At 53.3% G+C, this 20,972-nt stretch overlaps 7 protein-coding genes across 7 annotated transcripts; 4 read left to right on the top strand and 3 right to left on the bottom strand.

Annotated features, from left to right (window-relative positions):
• Positions 1-1,606: 1,606 nt before the first annotated feature.
• Positions 1,607-3,161, bottom strand: SMAC4_03944 (uncharacterized protein; the record flags this gene model as incomplete). The annotated part of the gene is made up of 2 exons (XM_003348050.2): positions 1,607-2,119; positions 2,238-3,161. The coding sequence occupies 2 exons, from the start codon at positions 3,159-3,161 to the stop codon at positions 1,607-1,609; spliced, it is 1,437 nt and encodes a 478-aa protein (XP_003348098.2).
• An 869-nt stretch (positions 3,162-4,030) lies between these two features.
• On the bottom strand, positions 4,031-6,042 carry SMAC4_03945 (uncharacterized protein). The gene is made up of 2 exons (XM_066090026.1): positions 5,351-6,042; positions 4,031-5,293 (listed from the first exon to the last, which is right to left on the bottom strand). The coding sequence occupies exons 1-2, from the start codon at positions 5,748-5,750 to the stop codon at positions 4,176-4,178; spliced, it is 1,518 nt and encodes a 505-aa protein (XP_065946115.1). The 5' UTR covers positions 5,751-6,042; the 3' UTR covers positions 4,031-4,175.
• A 345-nt stretch (positions 6,043-6,387) lies between these two features.
• SMAC4_03946 (uncharacterized protein) lies at positions 6,388-7,446 on the top strand (the record flags this gene model as incomplete). The annotated part of the gene is made up of 1 exon (XM_003348052.2): positions 6,388-7,446. One exon carries the CDS (start codon positions 6,388-6,390, stop codon positions 7,378-7,380), a length of 993 nt encoding a protein of 330 aa, XP_003348100.1. The 3' UTR covers positions 7,381-7,446.
• Positions 7,447-8,137: 691 nt separating this feature from the next.
• On the top strand, positions 8,138-12,409 carry SMAC4_03947 (uncharacterized protein). Its single transcript, XM_003348053.2, has 3 exons — positions 8,138-8,882; positions 8,962-9,170; positions 9,251-12,409. Exons 1-3 carry the CDS (start codon positions 8,372-8,374, stop codon positions 12,227-12,229), a joined length of 3,699 nt encoding a protein of 1,232 aa, XP_003348101.2. The 5' UTR covers positions 8,138-8,371; the 3' UTR covers positions 12,230-12,409.
• Positions 12,410-12,642: 233 nt separating this feature from the next.
• Positions 12,643-14,937, bottom strand: SMAC4_03948 (uncharacterized protein; the record flags this gene model as incomplete). The annotated part of the gene is made up of 1 exon (XM_003348054.2): positions 12,643-14,937. The coding sequence occupies one exon, from the start codon at positions 14,935-14,937 to the stop codon at positions 12,643-12,645; it is 2,295 nt and encodes a 764-aa protein (XP_003348102.2).
• A 986-nt stretch (positions 14,938-15,923) lies between these two features.
• Positions 15,924-18,992, top strand: SMAC4_03949 (uncharacterized protein). Its single transcript, XM_066090027.1, has 3 exons — positions 15,924-16,482; positions 16,759-17,268; positions 17,320-18,992. Exons 1-3 carry the CDS (start codon positions 16,249-16,251, stop codon positions 18,220-18,222), a joined length of 1,647 nt encoding a protein of 548 aa, XP_065946114.1. The 5' UTR covers positions 15,924-16,248; the 3' UTR covers positions 18,223-18,992.
• A 278-nt stretch (positions 18,993-19,270) lies between these two features.
• Positions 19,271-20,633, top strand: SMAC4_03950 (uncharacterized protein). Its single transcript, XM_003348056.3, has 2 exons — positions 19,271-19,515; positions 19,578-20,633. The coding sequence occupies exons 1-2, from the start codon at positions 19,359-19,361 to the stop codon at positions 20,309-20,311; spliced, it is 891 nt and encodes a 296-aa protein (XP_003348104.2). The 5' UTR covers positions 19,271-19,358; the 3' UTR covers positions 20,312-20,633.
• Positions 20,634-20,972: the final 339 nt, after the last annotated feature.

The raw sequence follows: 20,972 nt of genomic DNA, 5'->3' as shown, positions 1-20,972 counted from the left end.
GCAAGGATACTAGAGGCTCAACGCAGTGTTTCCATCCACGACGGACTGAACAATGAGCGACGAACCAGAATGTGATTCGGGCAGAGTGCTAAAGACGGGAGAGGAGAGGAAAACGTGGGGAAAGCTTTGACTGTTCAGGTTGTCAAATTTTTATCCCACGTAGGTAAGGTCGGGCGTTGATTCGTTCTTTCTTCGATGCTGGGTTGGTTTTGCGACACCCACCGAGAACCCCCACGGAGCGCAAGTGCCCGTCCAACTACCTTATGCAGTGGTATTGCTTTCAGACTGAGAAAAGCAAGGTCGGGATCCATGTGTGCATGTGTACGACATGACAAAACTGAGGCATTCTCGAGGATTCGATTATGATGCTTTGTGTAACGATGGACAAATGTTCGCTTGACAGGTTTCGTTTCGGGTTTGTTCATGTAGTGTAGCGTTGGTGTTGCCCATGTTTGGCATTCGCTTGGAAGTTGGATATTTGGATGGATAAGACAGTTGGGCGGCGGGTATTGTACGATTGTACAACCTAAAATGCTGGTTTGTTCGTTAGCTTAGTACCTACTGTTATAGTACTATGGTACTAGCCAAGTAGCATATTGGACGAGATCTATCCCGAACTGTCCCAAGCTTCACAAAATCAAGATGCAATGGCTAGGTTCGGATTGAAAAGGCATTAAGAAGATTCAATATAGCACATAAAGACTCTAAAACAACTGGAGCAAGGTGAGATTACGCCCTGGATATAGAGCAAACGGTTCAATTACGGTATGTATATAAACGCCTGGGAAAGCTGAAGAGCGATCTCGAGCTAACAATCAAACCAATATCGGGCTGTAAGCGATTGGTTTTTATTCATGATGTCGAATACCGGCTCCGGCACATGCTCAAAAGTAACAACAATAAACCTACGTTGGGAAAAATACAAAAGGAAAGGATCGACAAGAGGTTTGACAACAATTCAGTCGATGTTCACAGGTTAACCACTCAAGCTCAAGTCGATCCGATGCCAAGCCTCTTAAGTAAAGCTCCCGCCTATCCCCCGGTCTCGGCGCAACGACATCCCACTCCTGTTTCCGACGAAGCCATCAACATTTCGTGAAAGACACTCACACACCAGCAATTCTCATTTAAAATACAGCATCCGGGGACAAATACGCGACATCAATTAGTACCGTATTTTAGAAGACAGACAGGCATAGGTCACGGCACACCGAATCGATAACATTATCACTATCCAAAGACACCTCACTCCACCATCGGCGGTAGCTTTCCCGATTTGGAGACACCCGCCAACTTGTTTGCTCTACGCCGGAACCAACATCACCGCCCGCAAATTGAAGCAATTTCATCATCTTCGGATTGCGATGAAGCAGCCGTGGAGAATTCAGAGCACCAAGAGACCACACAAGTTATGCTCAGGACCGAGTTATCTCACAGTACTAGTTGAAGCGGGACGTCCCCGGATATCACTTTGAATACAATCTGGGAATGAAATCGCTGCTATCCTAATACTCCAACCTGGTGAGAAGAAGTACTGCTAAAAAGAAAGCTGCTTGGTAGATATGCGCTAGCGACATTACGGTCGCAAGTTTCTCAGACAAATGCCTCACACCTTCACCTTAAGTTTCCGCCCAACAACAGAAAACCTAACAGCCACGAACATTACGCAAGCCCCTAACACCATCGAGCCTGCCCACACCTGCGCCCCTTTAAACTTTCCGCCCTCATGACCAATAATTGCCCCGGCCGCCGGCGGCCCCCCCAACGCGGCAAACGCTGCAATTGTGTTGACCATGCCCAACCTCGTCCCGAACCTATGTGGGTCCTTGATCAAGCTGGACATCGCACCGTTGTAGATGCCCTGAGCCGCGCCGGTGGACAGCCCAAGGAAGGCGGAGAAGACGTACATGCCTGCGCGCGACTGGACGGCCATCCAGGAGAAGAGCGTGCAGGACAAGACACAAGTGCTGATGCAGATGGTGTTGATGGGGCCGATATGGCGATCGGCTATGTAGACGACTAACGAACGGGCGATAACCGACACGCCGTTGACTATAAGAAGCAGGTCGATGGATGAAGTAGTTGGGAAGTGGACGATGTTGTGGGCGTAGGTGCTGATCTGTGCGTTTGTTTGAAACCATCAGCCAGTGTCCCAAGGTGATCAGGCGACGAGGAAGCTAGGGGAGGAAAGACCAAAAACAGATTGATGGATGGACCGGTGGATGGAGGACACTCACATAAAAGAATACAAAAAAGATGGCGAAAAAGAATAACCCAGCGCCTACGACGAAGAGCCTATAAGGAGTCTCCTTGAATGCTTTCCAGTCAACGAAATGTCCGCCTTGTCTGGGGTCTAGCCTTGGCCTGACAAGGGCCAGCGCAATTACAGAGATCGCCAGCGCCACAAAGGCCTGGCAGCGGACCGCCCACGCGAAGCCGATCTGGGGAGTCAGTTTCCGTATGATAGCCGGGAACAATATGCTTCCGACTCCAGTCCCTGCCGCCGACAGCGCCAAGGTAATCGACCGCTTCTCCTTGCTAAAGTACGAGTTCACCACCGCCAGCGGCGGCATGAAGCACATGCCTAACCCAAATCCTGTAAGGATCCCTTGGGCCAAGAAGATCATCCAGTGCCTGACGTTGTCGCTGATCCCGTCTTCGACACACAGGCTCGTTATGAAGGTGCCGAGAACCACCATTACGAACCCGGAGAACATCGCCGTCCTGATTTTCCCTGCGTCAGCCAGCCCGCCGGAGAGCGTGCAGGTGGCGAGGGTGAGAAACGTCTGAGTCGAACCGATCCACGAAACTGGAGACGAGGGTAGCCCCAGTGTGTCGACGTAATGGAGCTGGTAAACGCCAAAGGTGGCCGGGTAGCCCCAAGCGACCATGTGGACGAGGAACGCGACGAGGACTTGCGCCCAGGCCCAGGGGCCACCGTCGGGGAAGTCAGGTTGGTCTTCTATGACCTCGGTATTACTCGAAACGGAGAAAGAAATGGCTGATGTCGAGGAAGATAATGAGCACCATTCTTTGCTAGAGATGATACTATGATTGATTGATGGCGAGAAGTGAAAGTAAGGATGTTGTAGTTCCTGGTCGGTGGTGTTCTCGGATGGCTTGTTCTCCTCCAGAGAGGACTTCACCGTTCTCGACCACATGTTCTATAGTTGTGGTAAAAAGGCAGGAATAACCAAGTACGACTCTTTTTGCGTTCCCTGCTTTCGGTTAATCAGTTCTGTTTATAGTTCTTACCGCGTGAAGAAGTGGGAAGGCCGCGAGGAGGGAACGGGTGAAGATGGGAAAGAGGGAATGAAATGGGGCAAAGGAGAGATTGAGAGGAGGGGTGAGGAAACTTAAATCAAGAGGAAAGGGATCACTCGCTGCATTTAATGCATGGATGGCTTGACGGAGGCGATAGTGCGTGTTCATATGCATCTTTGACCGGCGTTTTCCTTTCGGCAAATTCTTATGAACTGCCGTGTCGATGATGGTAATCGTCTCGTGGCCCTCTCTTCCCGCTATCGTCGCTCAACAGACAGTGGACTTATTATACCCATTTCCTATCATATCCATCTACGTATCGATTGCACGCTCTGTCGAACCTGACTAAGTAGCCAGGCTCGTACAGCTTCCGAGCAGATATAATTGTCGGAATAGTCAGAACGGCCTGACTGTATCGGGCTTTGTCCTATCGTCATAGACTACACTGACCCATGCCGTCAGCCCGTCCCGATATCGCGGACCGTTATTAGTTTACATTCCTGCCGAGGGACTTTAACCACCTAATACGCTTTCCAGTCCGGGCTGTAGCAGGTCTGCGTAGCCGACGAGTGTGTAGCCGTGTAGGTTAGCAATCACAAGATCCATATCGTGAAGATGCCGGTGACGGGTGAAACGATAAACGGCTTGTGTTGCTGCCGGGCTGCTTGCCCACCCTTCGAGCAGATGCCCGAAATGACAAAGGAGCTGTGTGGGACATGCCGTCAGACATGCAAGTGATCTAATAGGAATTTCGCACCCTCATTTGCAAAGTCTGTAGTGTTGTTCTTAATGGGTATCAAATTCGTATCTGTTTTCGCTGGCCCCCTTGCGGAGGCAACACATTATGATGAGCTGCATCTACCATGAGCTCCGCTAATGGAAAGTCCTCGGGAAGCCTCTGCTAGTCTTGTTTACTGCTCCTCATCGGCAATGACGAGATCGCTTGGATCAACAACCCATTCTTCTTCATCTCCGAATGTGTGCGCCAAAACAAAGGAGCCCTGGATCCTGCCCATGCCGTGGGCAGCTCCCGTGTACTGATCTTGCGCGGGCTTCACGTCGTCCTCCTTGGTGATAACCGCCGTCGACAAAAAGTTGGCTTGAATGCCCAAGCCCATCTGTAGAGGGACGCCGCCCCAGCTGACTTCGACCTTGCCTGACTTTCGCACAACCAGCTGACCAACGTAGCCGCCTTCCCGAGTCATATCTTGCTCAGCCTCCGCATCTGCTTCTTCTCCGTTCTCCTTCTTGACCTTGCTCGCCTCCTCCGAAGTCAAGTCAATACGAGAGGACGACTTTGGCGCAGCCGGCTGGTCCAGCATAACAACATCATCACCCTCCGGTTCTGGCTTGACCTTGGGAGCTGGCGCTGCACTTTTGAGGGGCGGGAGTACGACGGGAAGCTGGAAGAGGAACATGTGCCCTTCGAGCTCAGTGCCGTGGTTGAAGAGCTCGACCAAACGCTCCCGATCTTGCTGGGCAAAATCTGCCTCTGTTTCTTTGGGCTTCTTAGGCTTCTTCTCCTTCAGCTTCTCTGCATCCTTTGTAGTAGCCATAACCTTCTTCTTAAGCTCTGGCGACTCGGGAGCTTTGATGACTCCTTCTGGGATGTTCTCCATATTCACGTCCTCCATCTCACCGCCCTCCTTTTTAATGACGGCCTTCGGTCCAGTGTTGTCCACCACGCCCTCGTCCTTGATCTGTACTGAACCTTCTCCGTTGTCAACAAAGAGATCTGAGCTGTCGTCGTCATCTTCATCGCCAGCGGCCACATCGACGCCGGCGTCCTGGGCTTCGATTTCCGCAGCAGTCGCCATAACAACCTCCTCTTCCTCATGCTCAAATCTCCTGATACCCATCGGCATTGGGGCCTTCTTTTTCTTCGTCCGGACCAAGCCGTTCTCGAGCTTCTCCTCTTCATCCTCCAAGCTAAGGGTGTACAGCATGTCGGCGTTGATTCTGTTCGCGTCGAAACCGTTGGAGGTTCCGAAGCCATCGCCACCGGAACCACCAGAGGAGCCACCACCATCTACCACAGACTATTAGTAACGGACCGCACAAAGGGCAGGTAGCTTCGATGACTTACAACCCATGCCTCCAGACAAGGGGCCAGCAGCACTCGCGGTGCGGCCTCCCCTCATAAGGAAGTTACCCCGCCCACGACCACGACCACCACCTCTTCCGCGGCCACGGTTCGCCCGGGCTAATCGCCTGCTCTCTTGCTCATTTCGGATGTCCTGCAACCTCTGTTGTTCCTCTGCAATACGCTGTCTCTCGGCCTCGCCTCTTCTAACTGCTTTTGGTTTGAACTTTGGGCCGGGCTTAGCGGCCGATGAAGATGCTGGAGTTGCCGCTGACGATGTTGACGTCGAGGCTGCTGCTGGGGTGGCTGACGACCCGGATGCGGGTGTCTCGACGGAGGCGGCGGCGGCAGGGCGACGGCCGCCCCGTGGCGCCAATCGTCCTCTACTCGGGGGTTGTGACATGGTCTGGGTGACTGTGATCTGAGTTGGGGCTGTCTCGTAGTGATGCTGCTGAGATCAGCTTCTAGCTTTTAGAGAAATGCTTGATAAACGCGGCAATTGCCGATACTGATTGCGTGGCGAATGAAGACGGAAGCAAGGGATGATATTATTCGCTTCAGTGTGATGTGTAGTGCTCGGTGGTGAGTCAAATAGTCGGTCGAGTAATTGAAAGTGGAAAGTGCGATTCGTGAGTTCACGGACTGGATGGTTGGCGACGAACATTGGGAAGTCCAGTGCTTGAGACGTTGCGGGGCAGTTGGACCAGAAAAAAAAGATAAATTTAATTGATAAGCGTTGCGGCCCGGAGCCGATAAGAGTACTCTCACTGCTATCGGAACAGCCCAAACTAGCGTGTTAACCCACCATTGGCAATTGCGTCACACGTGAAGCTTACACGCAGCAACTCGGCTGCATGGTCCAAATAGCACCAGTAAGTGTAACGGCAATAGTCATCCGCTATCAATAACACGCTGGTTATTAAGGTAGAGCTTCCGAGAGCGGACAAGCAGTTGTAAACTTCAACAACATTGACATGCATCGTTGTCTCCTTCAAATACCCATAATGAGGTGACACTGATTCCGTACTTCCCTCATCGCCATGAACTCGCCATTTCCCAAATCCTCGTCTGCGGCCGGCGAGGGCAAGATTATTGCCCGGCTTCAACCCGATGGAGTCTCTGGCTTGGAGACCATCACCTACCAGTATCCACTCAAGCTCATCTCCCCCTCAAAGCCGGCAGAGGACAAGAGCGTCCTGGTCTTCTTACTTTCCTATGGCGGTGGTCTAGTCGGTGGTGACCAGGTCGATCTCTCAATCCACGTTCATCCACAAGCAAAGTTGACTATTGTCACCCAGGGCCACACCAAGGTCTTCACCTCTACGAAACCCGATATCGTGACGCGCCAAACACTGCGCGCAGAAGTAGCAGCAGGCGGTGCCCTCTGCCTCTTACCGGACCCCGTCCAGCCATTCGCGGGCAGCGTTTACGAACAGACGCAGATTTTCAAACTGGCCAAGGATGCCTCCCTCTGTCTCTTGGACTGGGTCACCCAGGGGCGGTCGGCTCGTGGAGAGGATTGGAGCTTTGTTCGATGGCTTGGCCGCAACGAGGTGTGGACGCGGCCGGGAGACGGTGATAACGGAGGTCGACTTCTTGTACAAGACTCCCTTATCCTGGACAGTGCCCAGGCTCATCCACAGATGAAGACGCTGCGTGAGTCCATGCACGCGATAGGCATTATGGGTACGCTTATCCTGCGAGGGCCATTGATGAAGTCTCTGGGCGAATTCTTCTTGGACGAATTCGCTGCTTTACCGCGAATCGGAGCGCGGGACTGGCGGAGTGAGGATGCGAAGAAGGCAGAGGTCAATGAAGGACTGTCGGCGGCGGAAACATGGCGGCGTGACAGACTCAAGATGGAGAAGGAAAGTGGGCTGTTGTGGTCCGCGGCCCTTGTCAGGGGTTGTGTGGTGGTCAAGTTTGGTGCTCCGGAGGTGGAAGCTGGGAGAGCATGGATAGGATCGATGCTTGTGCAGGAGGGGAGCATCGATGAAATCTTCGGAAACCATGCACTATTATGTGTCAAATGAATACAAGGAAATATATCTTATGGCTCTAGATCCGTATTTTATAGGTCAAAACTGTCATAATCGTTGGCAACAGCCTCAGTTCAGTATAGGTTGTCCTGGAAACCAAAAGGCAAGGGGAAGCAAGTATAATCCTTGAATCCTTACGGCGTCCCGTTAAAGACTGTGTTCTGACCGGAGTTGCCTGACGCTGTCGTGGCTGGATAAGGAGGACGAAGTTTGAGAATGGGGGAAACTGTCTTTGAAATGGCCTTCATCCTTTTTGAAGACGGGATGCATTTTTGCGTCTTGATGTTCAGCTGGACGACTGAAGCAATGACTGCCTACCCGAACCACATTGTTATGACGACTTCCTCACGATGATTTCACCTCAACATTGGAAGGACCCAATGGCATTTCTGCACGGTCGATGGTACCTGCAGGTCCAAGAAGCGCTCGCAAGGACATTGTTGGTTGCAACGGTTGGGAACACTGGCCAGTTACTGAATCGCCCCTGAAGACTGCGGCGCCTCTGTTATAAGAATAATGTGAGGGTGCTTGATACATATTAGTGTAGCGCTCTCAAGTGAAACATCCGCAACCGGTGGCCACCTGTTCATTCTTGACAAAGCACCAGATTCCATGTTGACCGCAAAAGAAAGTCCCCAGGGACTCATACCATGATTGTAATATCGCGGCTAAGAGTTGAGAAAGGGTTATTTGATATTAAAGCCTGCACATATGGACAATGCTCCCTAGTAATGTAATAAACGGGTTATTCAAGAGCTGAGGGACGGGAGGCTCATCGCACACTGTAGCAAGTGTTGACAAGCTGGAATAAAGTGGGGCTCCGTTGGGAACCGCCAAAATAATATCTGGTGATGGGCGAGGACTCCATGCAGCAACTGCAACCTCCCACCCGACGCGTCAATACCCTACCTAAACCCACCACCGAACAGAGTCGCCGGGTCGCTCTCTTCGCCACGCCGCTCCGCCATCATAGTTCACAAATGTAATGACGACGACGACGACCCGACAGCCCCTCATGGAGACCACCGATAATACTGCGACGAGCTCGCCCACTCCTACCTCGACTGCGCGCCGTAGTGGACGCGTCACGAAAGCCCCCGCCAAGTTCACCCCCGAACCGACTACGCTCAGTAAGCGTAAGCGCACATCGGAAAATGACAACGGCGAGGACGGCGAAAATGAATCGCCCGAAGACGAAGAGGACCTCAATGAAGATGACGACCCCGACGCCAGCGAAGTTGAGCAGGAGCGCCAGCGTTCCAGAAAGAGGAAGCCGTCATCCCAGTCGGCAAAGGCCAAGAAACCGGCTTTGAAAAAGCCAAAGATCAACGGAGATGCGCCATCCACCACTAATCCGCCATCGCGTCCGCAAACACCAGCAGAAGTGCCTGCGGTTGCGCACGCGCTGGCACTGAACAACCTTGCCAGCCTTCCTAGCAGGCCGAAGAAGTCTGCTCGAGTTGCAATCGCCCAGCCTGAGGGTGAGGGCCTCTACAGTCAGTCACCATTCCGGTTCAGATCCCAGTCAGCGCGCTGGTGCATTTTGTTTCTTCCATTGCTGACAAGGTCCAACAGCCGATATTTTTAGGTCCGACGACCGACCCAACGAAGTTGCGACCCGATGGTATCACAAATACCAGGCTGACCACGCCGAAGCCCTTACCGACCTCGTCAACTGCATCCTCTTGTCCGCCGGATGTGACCAGCGAGTGACGGAGGATGATATTAGAGACCCCGATAACTGCCAGAACCGTTTGGCGGATCTACAAAACGTTTATGCCGAGGTATGTCACTCCCAGTCACACCAAGCTCACACTCAACGGCAAGCGTGTCTTGTACTAATACAGGTATTGTAATGTAACAGGAGGGCATTACGGATTACCCATTGATCTCACGGGCCAGAACAACTAGGTCATTCCGCGATCTTCTAGTTGGCTTCTTCAAATCCCTGGTGGACGTTTTGCATGAGACCGATGCCTTGTACAAGGATGTTCAAATACTGGAGAACATTTCCCGATGGGTGGCATCCATGTCCTCTTCGACACTTCGCCCATTCAGGCATACAGCCACTACCATTGCGCTTGCCATTCAAACGGCACTTGTCAAGGCGGCGGGTATTTTGGATGGGCGTATCAGCAATTACATGCAGCAACTTGAGAAGACGAAAGGGAAAGGATCCAAGAATGCCGGCCTTGTCGAATCTATACAACAAAACCTTACAGACGCCGAGCACTACCGTGATGTTTGCAAGGATCAAATCCAGGACATTTTCGACACTGTCTTCGTTCACCGGTACCGCGACATCGACGCCAAAATACGGACGGAGTGTGTGGAGGCGCTCGGCAACTGGATTTGGATGCTTCCTACAGTGTTCATGGAGCCTGAGTACCTCCGTTACCTCGGCTGGATGCTTTCCGACGTAATGCCGCAAACAAGACACGAGGTTCTCAAGCAGCTCGGCAGGATATTCAAGAACCACGCCGAAAAGCTCGGTCATTTTATTGATCGGTTCCGGCCACGACTGGTCGAGATGGCCACCAAGGATTCTGATGTCAACGTCCGCGTGGTAGCCATCAGCAACATTCAGATCTTGAAGGATTCTGGCAATCTGGAACCGGACGAGATCGACTCTATCGGGCGTTTGATTTTCGACCCAGAACTGCGTATCCGCAAAGCTGTCCTTGACTTTTTTGCTGGGTGCGTCAATGATTCCATCGAGGGCAAGGTTGAAGAAATTGGAGGCGAGGACGCCATTGATGAGCTGTTCCAGGACCAGGACGAGGACGATTTCAGCTCGCCGCGGAGCGACTGGGTTAGTATCAAGTGCCTCGCAGAGCTCCTCGCAGCATATGATACCCAACTCGAGGAGGAGAACCCCGTCGAGCCTCCGCGCAGTTTGGATATTGCTGTGGATGCGATTCCGGCTGTCGCCCCCGAGACCAGAATCTCTCTGGCTGGCCACGTCTTGTATGAGAAGATCGACCAGCTAAAGAACTGGGAGCTTCTATCTGGGTATCTACTTTACGATCACTCTTCTAGCGCAAGCTCAAAATCGGCGTCCAAGGGAGGTTCCGTTGAGGCCGCCCTGCGGAGAGCAGTTGCGCCTGAGGGCAGAGAGGAGGCTATATTGTTGGAAGTCCTCGCTTCTGCCGTGCGGTCGAGTCTTGCTGCTCCTGCTGAACTCGAGAAGAGCAAGAAGCACCCGCGAGCTGAGGGCATCCACCTTATCGGACCAGAAGAGGCTGCTCGTAAACTGGCTTCTATCATTCCTCAGCTTCTGAGCAAGTATGGGGGGGAAGCAAGCACGGCCGTTACCGTGCTACGGCTAGAACACTCGCTGGATCTCAACGTATACCAGCAACTGGGGCAAGACTCAACTACCTACGACAGGTTATTAACTGGAATTTGCACCCAGTTCGACAGGCACATCGATAGAGGTGTTTTGGCAGAGACGACCACGGCATTGTTGCATGGAAGGAAATACCCCGCATTGGAAGAAACAATAGACGAGAAGGTGTCAGAGCTATGGGACAAGACCATTAACAAGCTACGGCAATTTGACAAGTCCAGCGAGCTGGGCATCCGTCGTAACCTTGAGGAGCCTGCCATCATCGAACTTGGCAACGTCCTCTCCAAGACCAGTAAACTCGTCACGCTTAGGGACTGTACCGAAGTGCTGGAGGCAGAAGGCCAGGTGGAGGGCTCCGAGTCTTCGGCCATTGAGGTTCTGATTCGCATTGTTATGCGTGGCAAGCTGGACCAGGTTGATGAGAATCTGGATGACCCTGAGGACGAGACAGTTTCTTACGCCGTTAAGACCTGCCTCTTCTACTTCATGTGGAAGGCTCGCGCCTTGCGCGAAGCGGTCAACGAACAAAGGGCTATTCCCGCCCTTCAGATCGAGCGTCTCAACGCCCTGCGCCAGTCCTTCGTAAGGAACCTCGTGTGGACACTTTCCTCGCGCGGAACCAACGATGACTTGCGCCTCTTCTCCACCGGTGCTCTGTGCGACTTGCACGTCGCCTTTGCCTCGGTCCGACGTGTCATCGAGCGCCATGCCGCAGAGGGATCCGACGTCGACTACTCGCTCATCGACCCACTCCTCGAAACCGTCGACCCTGGCCTCACGCGCGAGATGATTGAAATCTTCACAGCTGCCGAACGCGCTTACGCCCGTTGCATCAATAGGCAACTGAACAACCCGGGCGAAGACGAGGGGCCCATCGAGCATTTCTCGTCGGATGAGGAGGACGACGAAGATGAAGATGACAGCAACCTCACGCCCGTGCAGAAGAAGAGGAAGGAGCTCAAGGCGGAACGGGTTCTCTGCGAGCTCACAGGCAAGATGGTGCTCGCCATCGTGGCCAAGGTGTTCGACCAGCGTGCGGATGGCAAGATCAAGAAGAGGATGCTGAGGAATCAGAGCAAGCTGGGTCACAACTTCAAGGAGACGCTGGCGTATCTTGTTGACGAAGGCCGGGCTGCCAGGGTGAGGGACGCGGCTGCTAAAGCGGCTGGCAAGAAGAAGAGGCCGGCTCCTGCTGCGCCTGGCTCAAGGGGTCGGAATAGCAGACCAGCGGCTGCCGGGAACTCTTCTGGTGCAGCAGCTGGGAAGAAGCAGGCGCTCAGTGCGGAGATCATCACTGCTGATGATGACGACTCGGAGCTATCGGATATTGAAATCGAGGACGAGGATCCCGCGGCCGCAGCTCCCGAACCTGCAGAGACAACCGAGCTGGCCGATGATCCTATTGAGGATAACGATGAGAAAGGAGAAGGCGGAAAGGAAGACGGCAAGAGCAAGAAGGACGACGATGGTGACGAAGACATGGACGATGAGTAAGTAAATGTCTGCTTGGGGCAGAGTGTTATGTAATCACACCATGGACAGGGTGAACAGGTTTCCATGGACGGGAAGAGAAGAGACAAGATGCGACTCAGACACTTGTGTTTATTTTATGTAAATGGTTGGGCGGCAGGCATGCAGGCAGGCTTTTCTGTTTTAAGGACTCCAAGGGTTTCAATTGTTTCGTTCATTTATCATGCTCTCTACATTCGATCTTGAAGTCGGTATTATAATGATTCGCAAAAGAGGTTACGGTGGTCCAGTCAAACTTTCAGACATAGTAAGGCGTGACTTTGCCAAATTCCCCGAGTCGTGCAGCACAGCTTATTGCGAATGAAGGGTAGAGATAGCGCAATAGTTTTCTCGTCAATATCGATCAGACACAGCAAATAGGTATCATTCAGTTCAGTTCATACACATATCTTGGTACCAAACATTCCAAACACCCTCACCCACCCTCCGGTAGGTCTATCATCCGTCTTAGGCAGCCCATCATCGTCCTCAGACAGACGAACACCATACTGCTTCAGACAGCAACTAAACGGCTTGTTGGAAATCTCTTCCTCCTCTTGATCCTGCTGCTGCTGCTGCTCGCCATCCGAGTCCTCAAGCGGTGGCTTCAACCTCTCCAGTTGTACCACCGTCGTCTTTCCCTTGTGCCTTTTCGTTTTTCTGCCATTTCCATCCTCGGCCTTCTCCTTCTCTTTGGCCGCACGGGCTTTAGCAGCCTTGAGCTCCTCCAGGGTTCCCCAGAGGGTAAACATTCTCTCCCGCAGGGTAGCCAACGTACGGGGGTCTCGACGGAGGTTGACGGCGTCCAGACCGGTGAGACATTGTGCTTCGGTGTTGTCTACCGTTGCCCAGAGTCTCACTCTTGCTGTTTTGGGATCGTCACGTTTCCGTTTTTTGTTCATGTCCGTCGCAGCCGTGGCTGTGGTGTCGGATGGCGATGGGGATGACGGGGTGCTAGCGTCTTCCAGAAGGAGAGCGAAGCGCCATTCCCATGTCCTACGGCTTTGTCTATTATTATGGTCTTCACCGTCCGTTGTATCCATGGTGGAGTTAAGATTGTCCTCATCACTTTCGGCATCATCGTCGTTGTCGTCATCGTCATCGTCATCGTCATCGTCATCGTTGTCCGACAAAATATCGAACTCGGTCCTCTTCCTACCGCAAGCAAAATCCTCCAGCTTGCGAGGGTAAAAGTCCACGACGCGGACACAGGCATTGTACTTGGCGTTGGTAAACGGCAGCGGGATCTTGACAGGCTGGTTATCGACCAGAGTCTCGTACATGACCGGCTCCAAGATGGTCGCGAGCGTCAACACGGGCTTCGGGTGCACTTCGCAAGTGACCAGCTCGTTCAACCCCAGGGCAGCTTTCTCTTGTTCCTCCGCCGCCTTCTCCAACGCGGCGCGTCTCAGCTTGCGTCGTTCCTTGGCCGTCAACTTCTTTTCGGGTGGTGATGGCTGACCATCGAGGGGCATATCATCGCTTGCACCAATGCTACTAATGCTGGCTGCTTTCCGCTTAGCACCGGCCTCCTGCGCGGCTTTCACGGCTTTGATCTGCGTCTTCTTCTCCTGTGAGTAATCGCACCAGCGGCGGACGGCCTCCTTCAACCGCGGGTCGACTGTCTCTTTGGTGATGCTGGGGTGCGGGGCGACGATATCTAGGATCTCGACGTTGATTTTTCGGGAGGACGCGTTGCGCTCCTCCCTGAGAAAACCCTCCAGGTGCGCGCCGTTGCGGCCGAACTTGACTTGCACGTTGCGCAGCGAGAGCCAGGTGCCGGCGCCGACGCCGGCTTCGCGGATGAAGTCGGCGTGGGAGTCGTAGCAGCTTATTTGGATGGTCCGTTTGCCGTACGGGCCAACCCATGGGTGTTGTTGGGAGCCAGCGGCTTCCGAGGGGTTGTTGTCGTCTTCGGGGTAGGCATCGAATGACCGGGAGGCAAGCTCTCGGACACCTTCCCAGGTGTAGTGAAAGAAGAGATCATTTTCGGTGTAGTCGCTGAGGTAAAGCGTGACTCGGCCCACCTCGTCGGTGTAGGGGTCCTTGGCAACTTGGCCGATTAGGTCGTAGAATTTGCCGTCTGTGACATCCTTCAGGAGGCTGAACTTGTCTTTGACGTTCAGAGAGACAGTAACTCTCTGTTGGTATTCGGCCTCATCGGGAACGTCGTACTTGTCGATGACATTGTAGAGGTATGACACATACTGATGGTGTTCCTCCTTCAGCAGCTTGTGGCTTTCACCTTGTTTTGGGGGCAAGAGTGCTACCAGTGCTGAAGCGGGATAGACGGGTATTTTCGCAGCCTCGTAGACGCAAATGGAGGTGACCTTGCTGGTAATGAGAGACTTCGGGTTGGACTTGAACCTCTGAACCTTTGCGCTTAGAACAACAATGACGTCTCCGGCGCCGACTTCGGGCATCCGCGCCTCGGGGCGAAAGATGACGAGCTCGACTCCGGCTGGTTCATCTTCAATGGATAGGTCAGATATGGTCAAGGTGCACTTCCAGTCCGATCCGTGTGTCGAAACCGGGGCTCGGCAGTCTTTGAGGACGCCAATCACGTTGACCATAGATCCAGGCTGGGCATCTCCGTCATCGTCAAGAATGGCTCGGAGGGGTGTGAATGTTGACGGAAAAGATGGTGGCTTTGCCTTGGCCGCCGTCTTCCTGTTTCTGAGAGGGCGCATCATCTGGAAATCCCGTCTCTCCGCTGCGATTACATGGCGACGGATGGTTCTGCGAATGAAACACCACAGCGACTGGTGGTGATAGTTACCAAGCGTAAGGTATCTTTGGGTCAAGTGTTATACGTACATCACGCATTCACTTTACGCGTCTCAAAGGCGGAAATGCCATCTGCCAATCGCCAAGCTTGCGCGACCGCATGTGCAGGGTCTTGGCCCCCCACTGGACCAGACCTTCCCTTCAAGCACTGTGTTTCTAGCAAGCCTTGCAGGGCTACGGTTACGATGAGAGGTGTGGCCTGTGCTTCAGTATCTTAGTCATGAGGGGTCGGGGACTCCCGAGCAGGGCGTCGCAGGCCAGTCTCCTACCACAACCTCAAGGGATCGATCCGTATGGAAGTAAAGAAGAAACCTACCCGAAAAGGAGCATGGGAGTGGCCTTGACATCATTCTTCCCCATGTAGCAAAGTATCCTGATTTCAATGGTACAGATTGGGGATTGACGGACGCGGCCTGAGGTAGATGAAGTTCCATTGTTGCGGGCGGTAATCTGAAAACAAATCCATGACGTTCACAGCAGACACAGAAGCAATATGGAAGGAATGAGAAGAATGCTTGGAGGGTCCAGCCGCGCTGAGGTGGGGCTGTGGTGGACAAGTACACGTACGCGGAGAAACAGCGGACAAGGTACAAAATCGCTTAGGTGGCCTGTGCTCGAGCTTGACTCTTCCATCCCCACATTCAGATGCCAAACTCTTTTTGCTAGAGGTACTGTACTGTACTGCGGGCGGGCAGTGGCACATTTTCACTGGCCAGTGGGTGGCACTGGGCGCTGCGTGCAGTCGACTGGACCACCTTCAGGCCTGGGTGGCAGCTGTGACTGCCGTGCCCGCACTTGCAAAGCGAAAGCCCACCCGCCCGTGGAAAGTGGAGGGGAGACAGGCCGCCTTCTCGTTTCCGCTTTCTGCTTGTGAGGCGCGGGCGAACTCCCAAATTCTTTCATCGTCGCTCCTCAAAAAACACACAACCCACCTGCCCCGTCCCCCAAACCAATCCTTTCTCTGACGTTTTCCGTCTCGCCGACAACGCACCCATCCTCTCCTTCGTCCCGCATCCAGGATTGCTTTGGCAGGACCGCATCGACTGGACTCATCCTGTTCTCCGACTTCTTTGATCCCTTATACCTCCCTTTGAACGACTCGTAACAACTTCATCGCTGGGGCTTTCTCGATTGCATCGCCCCTCGTTTGCCGCCTCCAACATCACCACCATCACCCACCCATCTGGACGCCGTCGTCCCGACATCACATCGCAACCATGGCTGACCGCTATATCCCCGAGCATCGTCGCACCCAGTTCAAGGCCAAGAGCGCCTTCAAGCCCGATGAGCTTCGTCGCCGTCGTGAGGAACAGCAGGTCGAGATTCGCAAGGCAAAGCGCGAGGAGAACTTGGCCAAGAGGCGCGGTATCGGTGCTGGCGACTCGCGACCTGGAGCTTCCCTTGGTGCTGCTCCCGACAGTGATGATGAGAACCCTCCCACCGAGTCTCAGGTATGCAAACCTACATATCCCAACCCCCCTTACATGATCGGCTGTGATGTCGCTACTGCCTCCGTCTGTCGCTTCTCCCTTTTCTCCCCCGCTTGTACCCCGCCGATGATGGCGATGCTTGAGCCACAAACCTCCAAGCAGTGCCGAAGCTGCATTCAAGCTGCACGCGCAAACTACAACATTATGTCGACGTTCATCGCGGCATCAAATCATCATAACCTGCCCCACGTCCCGATTTGTCATGGTTTATGTCAACATGCTAACCAACTGGTATAGTTGAGCGAGGACCTCCCCAAGATGGTCGAGGGTGTCTTCTCCAGTGAGATCGACAAGCAGATTCAGGCGACCACTAAGTTTAGAAAGCTGCTTAGCAAGGAGCGCAATCCTCCCATCGAAGAGGTTATCAAGACCGGTGTCGTTGGTCGCTTCGTCGAGTTCCTCCGCTCCCCCCACACTCTGGTTCAGTTCGAGGCCGCATGGGCCCTTACCAACATTGCTTCGGGCTCTGCCACCCAGACCCAGGTCGTCATCGAGGCTGGTGCTGTTCCCATCTTCGTCGAGCTTCTTGGAAGCCCCGAGCCCGATGTCCGCGAGCAGGCTGTCTGGGCTCTCGGCAATATTGCTGGCGACAGCCCTCAGTGCCGCGATTACGTTCTGAGCTGCGGTGCTCTGCGTCCTCTGTTGACCCTCCTTGGTGATAGCCGCAAGCTGAGCATGCTCAGGAACGCTACCTGGACTCTCAGTAACTTTTGCCGCGGCAAGACTCCCCAGCCCGACTGGAGCACGGTTAGTTTCCCTCCACATGCACAATCGAGTATGTTTACTGATCCATCATAGATTGCCCCTGCATTGCCAGTTCTCGCCAAGCTCGTCTACTCGCTAGACGATGAGGTCCTTATTGACGCCTGCTGGGCCATCTCCTACCTCTCGGACGGGTCCAACGACAAGATCCAGGCAGTTATCGAGGCTGGCATTCCCAGGCGTCTTGTTGAGCTCCTGATGCACGCCTCCACCTCTGTTCAGACGCCCGCGCTTCGGTCCGTTGGCAACATTGTTACTGGAGATGACGTTCAGACCCAGGTTATCATTAACTGCGGTGCCCTTACCTGCCTCCTGTCTCTCCTGAGCTCCAACAAGGATGGCATCCGCAAGGAGGCTTGCTGGACCATCAGCAACATCACTGCTGGAAACTCGGCCCAGATCCAATCTGTCATTGACGCCAACATCATTCCTCCTTTGATCCATCTCCTCTCTCATGCTGACCTTAAGACTCGTAAGGAGGCTTGCTGGGCCATCAGCAACGCGACTTCGGGTGGTCTCCAGAAGCCCGATCAGATCAGGTACTTGGTTGCTCAGGGTTGCATCAAGCCTCTCTGCGACCTCCTTGCTTGCCCTGACAACAAGATTATCCAGGTTGCCCTGGATGGTCTTGAGAACATCCTCAAGGTTGGCGAGCTTGACAAGAACGCTGCTGGCGAGGGCCCCGAGTCGATCAACCGCTATGCTCTGTTCATCGAGGAGTGCGGAGGAATGGAGAAGATCCACGACTGCCAGACCAACGCCAACGAGGAGATTTACATGAAGGCGTACAACATTATCGAGAAGTACTTCTCTGACGAGGACGAGGCCGGCGATGAGGCCATGAGCGCTCAGCAGCAGTTTGGATTCGGTGCTTCCGGTGGTGCCCAGCAGGGTGGCTTCAACTTTGGTGCTAACGGCACCGAGTCGATGGACATGTAAAGTGCTGTACAATCCGTCTAGTTTTGTTTCGAAAGGGATGAGTTGGGTCAAAGACTGGGATGAATGGATCAGGTGCGATGCTTATCACGGCACTATCTGGGAATTCCTACCATGAACGTCTTAGCCTATCAGCCTTTCGGTTCCCCATACGAGTTCATTCGCCCTACACACAAGACACATCACGGCAGAACTATATTGCTTCATTCTCATAGTGCCCCCCCACGCTTATTCACCACACCATACCCCATGAATTGGCGTTATCGAAGTTATGTTTGAAAGAGAAAGGCGAGGATGAGTTGACGCACAGGGAAGCCGAATGGTCCCTTGATGCGAACGCTCTAACCTGATGAGGACGCGATGATGCGTTTTATGATGATGGGAGAGTAGATAAAAGGGTCTGAATGGTAGCTTGAAAGCTCCAACCCTATAGCGATGTTCGGACGCGTAGTGATCAAGCCAAGGAGATAGGGAGCCTTGGGGCTGATGCAAAAGGGCGGTCCAGGGGGTGGGAAGAATCTACAGCCTCGAGTGGCCATTGCTAGTGCATGGCCAGAGAGTCGAGGTCACAGTTGGTTTGTCGGGGCAGTTGGCTATGTAGTCACGACCAAGTGGGCTCAACGACACCAACTTTAGCGAGTATCTAGTCAACATAGCTAGCTATTCGCACAGCAAAATAACATGCTTCTCAACCGTTTCTTGTTCCTGTCCGCTACCATAGGTGGCTCATGCCGTTTCCCTGCTATAAACTAGGGGGGTTAGGGTTATTGCGGTCCCAATTTTCTCATACCACTCACTGACTTGCAACATGACTTTGAAGACATGGTGAGAAGGGAAGGGCGTAGAACAAGGAAGGTAGTTGTACATGATATAAAGCGGATATGATTTCAAGAATATTTCTCCATTTACGACTAACAAGATCACACATCTCGTCGTCCCTGTACGGCACATATAGTTTATGTAAGCGGTTGCTACACACGTGATGACGTTTTGGCTCTAGTGTAAACCTCGCAGGTTACCATTCCCATGCACGTCCCTTCTTTACCAACTTCATCACATCCATCTATGTAGCACAACACATCAGCCTTCTCGGACTTCCTTGGTGCTAGGCATTTCATGCTGGCCTGCTGTGCTACACAATGGCTGATTTCACGTTCTTGACCGGCCTGTCGTACGTCTTTGGCTGGACGTACTTCACTTGCTGGTCTCTCTCGTTTTATCCCCAATCGATTCTCAACTTCTCGCGCAAGTCAACATCCGGAACCACTATAGACTTTCCTCTCATCAACTGTCTAGGTCAGTTTTCACCCATCTACCTAGTTACAGTGCAAATCCATCTTTTTCTGACACCATGATAGGCTTCTTCGCCTACACCGTCTCCAACATCGCCTTTGTCTATTCTCCCTTGATTCGCGCCCAGTACGCAGCCCGCTACAAAGGCTTGACCCCCACGGTCCAATTCAACGATATCACCTTCGCCTTTCACGGCCTCCTCCTCTGCTTCGTCACCGTCAGCCAGTACCTCTTCCCGCGCGCATGGGGCTTTGCACCAAGCCTCGGCAGCCGTCCCAGCCGTTTCATCCTGGGCACCTTCTTCGGCTGCGTAGCCGGCGCTCTCATCGTCATTCTCCGAGTATGGGCTTCCCCCGTTCGCAATGAGAGCACTGCCGCCGTAACCGGCTGGGTCTGGCTAGACGCCATCTATGCCGTCTCGTACGTCAAGCTCGTCGTGACCCTGATCAAGTACACGCCGCAGATGTACATCAACTACCGCAACAAGTCGACCGTGGGGTGGTCCATCTTGCAGATTTTGCTGGATTTTGGCGGCGGAATCTTGAGCATCTCGCAGCAGGCCATCGACAGTTATCAGCAAGGTGACTGGTCGGGTATCACGGGCAATCCGGTCAAGTTCGCGCTGGGGAACGTGTCGATGATCTACGATCTGGTGTTTATCGTGCAGCATTATGTGCTTTATCGTCACGCAGTAGGGCCGAAGGTAGATGGAGATGGAGATAGTGATGGTTATTCTGATTCGGATCCCTTGCTAGGAGAGAGTGCAAGGGAGGGGGATGAGGAAAGGCGGATTCAGTGAGGGCTGGGAGCTGTAGCGGTTTCTCTGGTATGTCCATTGAGAGTGTCGCGGGATGGAGTCGTGGCGTTCGAAGAAGGTTTGGAACGGCGGGTGTCGCAAAGGCACAGTTATAGAATTTGATGACGAACTACGGTATCATTTCGTCAAAGTCGGTTTACAGGTTCGTCCGGCAACGCAGGGCAGGACCCGGGATCTGTTGGTTTTGATGGAGTGTCATACATTTTCTTTGCATGTTCCAGAAAGTTCGAACGCAGTTCGGAGAGATTTCCTTTGACCTTTATCCCAGACAGTTGGGGAAGGCAACGGCCAGAAAATTCAAGTTGATAACTCTGACGCATCAAAGTCGAGTGACCCTGTAAGTTTCCAACATCGGCTCTGGCAACCGCCTCCTTCCGCTGTGACAGCAGCCTGCAGAATCCAAGATATCTTGCGCGGCTTCCTAATCAGACAGATATTCCATGCGGCACTGGAAGGAACGAAGGGAGGAATGATTGATCGTACTGTCCCAGTTACGAAGCAACCTGCCAGGCGCTGGTCCTTCCACTGGGCCTTATAAGGTTCCCCTTCAGCACTCACCAACAAGTCCCAAGTTCCCTCTCAGTAAAGGTTCCGTCGTGGTCTAGCGGTTTGTGGCGGGGCCAGATAAACATTGCTCGTTGCG

The sequence above is a fragment of the Sordaria macrospora genome, chromosome 2 (assembly GCF_033870435.1).
Source record: "Sordaria macrospora chromosome 2, complete sequence".
Classification (NCBI taxonomy): Eukaryota; Fungi; Ascomycota; class Sordariomycetes; order Sordariales; family Sordariaceae; genus Sordaria; species Sordaria macrospora.
Note: the sequence above shows the minus strand (reverse complement) of the source record. Positions and strands in the feature narration are given on the sequence as shown.